The sequence below is a fragment of the Rousettus aegyptiacus genome, unplaced genomic scaffold, assembly GCF_014176215.1.
Source record: "Rousettus aegyptiacus isolate mRouAeg1 unplaced genomic scaffold, mRouAeg1.p scaffold_m13_p_2, whole genome shotgun sequence".
Taxonomy (NCBI): Eukaryota; Metazoa; Chordata; class Mammalia; order Chiroptera; family Pteropodidae; genus Rousettus; species Rousettus aegyptiacus.
The window spans coordinates 170587750-170591872 of record NW_023416295.1 but is presented as its reverse complement, the minus strand read 5'-3'; the positions used below and the strand labels follow the sequence as shown (position 1 = coordinate 170591872).

General features: G+C 55.6%; 1 protein-coding gene across 1 annotated transcript; it reads right to left on the bottom strand.

The window, feature by feature from the left end:
• Window positions 1-493: 493 nt before the first annotated feature.
• Window positions 494-3689, bottom strand: LOC107519218 (DNA dC->dU-editing enzyme APOBEC-3G). Its single transcript, XM_036237500.1, has 6 exons — window positions 3446-3689; window positions 3244-3248; window positions 3067-3083; window positions 1968-2231; window positions 1423-1538; window positions 494-1146 (listed from the first exon to the last, which is right to left on the bottom strand). Exons 1-6 carry the CDS (start codon window positions 3620-3622, stop codon window positions 1141-1143), a joined length of 585 nt encoding a protein of 194 aa, XP_036093393.1. The 5' UTR covers window positions 3623-3689; the 3' UTR covers window positions 494-1140.
• Window positions 3690-4123: the final 434 nt, after the last annotated feature.

Sequence of the window (4123 nt, the reverse complement as noted above, 5' to 3'; positions counted from 1 at the left end):
AAATCAAAATGACAAAAGGACAACAAAAAATATCAAAAACCGAAGCCAAGGAGGCGTCTTCGTCCTCGCCAGCCTCGCCAGCCCCACGTCCTCGCCAGCCTCGGGCCTGCCGAACACTGCTCCGACGGCTTCCCACGGCCATTCCCCCCCGGGGACAGCATGCGCTGTACCTCCACGTCCTGACCCAGCCCCTTCGGCATCACCGTTACCGGTGAGCATTCACCCCACGTCGTCTTCCCCGCACACCGCCGTGCCTCCCAGGTGCTCTCACTGTGTTGGACCCTCAAGCCCTCCCCTCCTCCGTTTAGACTCTATGTCTCCTCGTGTCTGCCAGGCTCCCTGGCTCCCAGCTTCTAGCGTGAAGACTCAAAGTCTCCTGGACTCCTCCCCAGTCCCCACCTCCCAGATCCTCTCCTCTGAGGCTCATTTTACGTTTAGGACAACGAATATTCTGCTGCGTTGAACACCCTTTATGTCCACAGTTTGAATCTATCGGTGGCAACGACTCGTCTCTGCAGAAGCAGGCAGACATTACCCTCCCTTACACAGTGCTGCAACGTCACTTACGCAATGTGGCTGGCGCAGTGACACTTAGGCAAAGACACTTCTGCATCTGGAAGCAAGACCTTGAGTTGTCAAGTGCAGATTCTCCTTCTCTATGCATTAGCTGGTTTTTCCTTGACCAGTGACAATCGCTATGAGCACTAACAGCCCACATGAAGCTGCCTCCAAAAGACAAAGGCGTTTGCACGTTCAAAAGTGGTTATTGAACTCTTTGGACCTCGTGATACACTTACAGAGGAAAACTGTTTGGGAACCATTTTACATTTTATTTCATTGCTTTCGATTTAAAACAATTAAAATACATAATTGATTCTCTAAAAATCAAAAATTATTCTGATACTATTGAATAGATTCTTACTGATAGATATTTGGAATAACAGATGTAAATACACAATAAATCTGTCAGGATTTTTAAATTCATAATTTCTTATAGCTCATTGCTGTTTGTTGGTTTCTTTGCATCAATCTGGAGATGGTGGAGGATGCGAGTTCCCATTTCTTGAAGAAATGTTTTATTGTGTTCCACAGGACTCTCCAGGCTTCTATAGGGAGATCCAAGTCCATCCTTCAGTCTCCCTAATTCTGAATAGAGAAGGAGATGAACGTAGCAGGGAGTTGGGAAGATGAACAGGGAAGAGTCGGGGTGGGGGAGGGGGACAGAGACAAAGGCAAGGCAGGAGGGCGGGACTCACGGAGGTGAGGAAGCACAGACGCCCTGTGAGGGGGGAAGAGGGGTGCAGCGGGGGCCCCGGAGGGAGCAGGTGAGCAGAGGAGGCTCTGAAGGAAGGGAAGGAAAGGCCCAGGGAGAAGAGGTGAGGGGGGAGGAGGCAGGGGGCAGCAGAGAGGCGGAGCCCTCACCTGGAGAATGCCCTCCAGCCTCCGAGATAGTTCTTCACTCTTTACATACAGGTTATCCCAGGATGGGAAGAGTTTTCCCTGGTGGTCCACAAAACTTTCCCAGCAGCGCTCAAACTCTGAAAGGGCAGGAGGGGGCGGGGTAAGGGTGACTCCAGCCCTGGGGGGTGGGGAGTGGCCACAGAGTCTCTGCCTCTTAGGGACAAGCTTCCCCAGCATCTAGTCACTGCCTCCCTTCTCTCTTCTTCCCTGGGCCCTCGCGTATCACGCCACTATTTCTTCCACCTGCAATGTGAGGCAGCCCCATCACATGCCTTCTGGACGCCCCTAAGTCCTTCGTGAAGGTCTGCACCCCTCCCCCGTTCCCAGCACCCCTCTCTCCCCTGCGCTGTCCTCCTGTGCGCTCCCCAGTCCTCGCCAGAGCCCAGCGCCACTTCTGCAGGCAGCTACCAGGCTTCTCCTCCGGGGATTCTCATCCTGCGCGCCTCTTTCCAGCAACTTCCCAAGGCCTCATCTGCCCAGCCCAACCCCCTGAGTTCCTTGCCGACCCTTGAAGGTCATCATGGCCATTTTGACCCCAGCCGCCTTCAGTGCGCGCAGCCCGGCTTTCCAGTCCTGCAATTTCTTCACATAGATGCGGGCAGCGAAGATGCGCAGGTCCACGTGTGTGTTCTCTCTCAGGAATGCAGCCAGCTTATAGGCACAGTCTTCGCAGGGGGTATAGGAGATGAAGCAGGTGACCCTGTAGCACAGCTCCTTGTCCAGCTTCCAAGAAGCCATCTGCTCTAGGAAGATCGACTCTGCGTGGCAGCCTCGCGCATATAAAAACCCTGGGCACAGAAGAGGGAGAAGAGTGCTCTGTCACTGGCTGTGACCAGCGGGAAGGTGGACCAGGGTGAGGCAGGCGGGGCGCAGGCCTGAGGCACAAAACAGAAGGGGAGACACAGCTCTGCATCACAACGACTGATGTTTCAATGCAGGACTGACGTGATCGTGATCAAGTGCGAGACGAACCTCACGATGAACAGTGTCAGCATTTTACCAAGGGCCAGATCAGCAGAGGTGACTGTTTAATCGACATCAGCAAACGATGGCTCCTCTTGGCTCTGTAACTGATCGGTCCTCACGTACGTTGTTATTTTATTCGTCGGGTATTCGCATTCTTTTTAATTTAAAACTATTCCACTAAATACAGTGCATCTTGATTCTTGAGTGTGCGTACCTCCTCTAAGTTACCGCCCAAGGTCTATGTCTGCAGGAGCCTCACCTAGTCTGGCCCTGCAGGGAGCAGGGGAAGGGCTGAGGATGGAGGGAGAAGGCCAGATGAGGTCCAGGGTCCTGAGCCTGATGCCACGGAAGTGGATGCTTTTCCCAGGGGGTTTACCCCAATCTCCACCTACTCAGTTACCCCCTTGCTCACCTGTGCAGTAACACCTCTGCAGATTTCTGCTCTTGACCGTACCCAGTGCTGAGCCCAGGTGAGACACTCTGCTAAAAGGGCTCACTCTGTCCAGAGGAATGGGGTGCGGGTCTCCAAGGTTGGGGTGTCTCGGAAATTGGATGAATGTCGTGCAGCTCATAGGATCATAGAGGTTAGAGCATTCTGCAGGACGAAGGATTTGCAACAGGGACCCAGAAACAAGGGACGAATCAGGCCGACTGTGCTAGTGCAGAGCCCGTGGCAGGTGTGTACGGGTAGCTGGGAGTCGGTGGGGCGCCCCTGGACCGAGTGCAGCAGGAAATGCAGTTGCATGACCAGCTCCATGTCCAGGATCTCCCAGAGTGACTGAACGGACAGACAGGGAGACTTTGGGCTCTCTGTACATTCCCTGTGCCCATGTGGCTGGTTTTCGATGTGAGGCTCAAAGCCACCAATCACAGCAGAAGCTGTCCCCGCCTGACTCCAGACAGAGCCACAGCAGCTGCGGAAACCAATAGCGATGGGTTGGAGGGCCCCCCATGTGCACTGAGAACCTTCTCCCTGAACGTTCCAGGGTCGAGACGTCTGCCTGATCTGGTTGGTCACCTGGTTGCGCAGGAAGTCCTTGAACTCAACCACTGGGATCCATAAGTCACCCTCCAGGCGCTCCACGTAATGGCACAGGTAGGTCTCGTGCGGGTTAACCAGATTATTGAAGTTATCAAGAAAGGTTCGTATATCCATCAGGGGTCTGTGGAAACAGGCGGGGGAACCCAGCGACATGGGACACGTCCTCGTGCTCCCGTCCTCCACCCCAAACCTCTTCCCCTTCTCCCTGAGCTCCCCATGCACCCCATAACCCAGCGAGACCCATAGAGGACGGGCGTCCACTCGCTCTGCTGGAGCCACCTGCCCTCCTCTCTGACCCCTCCCGAGGCTCCTGGGGAAGCCAGCCCGGGCCTCTCGTCAGGGTCCGCCCCCAGGGGCCGTGCACGGGGTCAGAGCCTGTGTGGAGGCTCCGCCTGGAGTAGGCCGGTCACCGCTCCTGGCATCGCCACCCCACGTTTGTCCCGCTGGCCCACGTCCCTGCTCGGTGTGAGCACTTGGTACCCTTTCCTCTTGTGACGGCAGAGTGCCCATCAGCTGAGAGGTCTAGATGGACACAGAAGGGCCATCAGGAGGGAGGGGCAAGCAGAGCAGCCCCTGGGGTAGGCGAGTCCCAATCGGGGAACCTGGAGGAGGGACCAGGAGTTGGGGTGTTGCAGGCGCCGGGTGATACCTGGC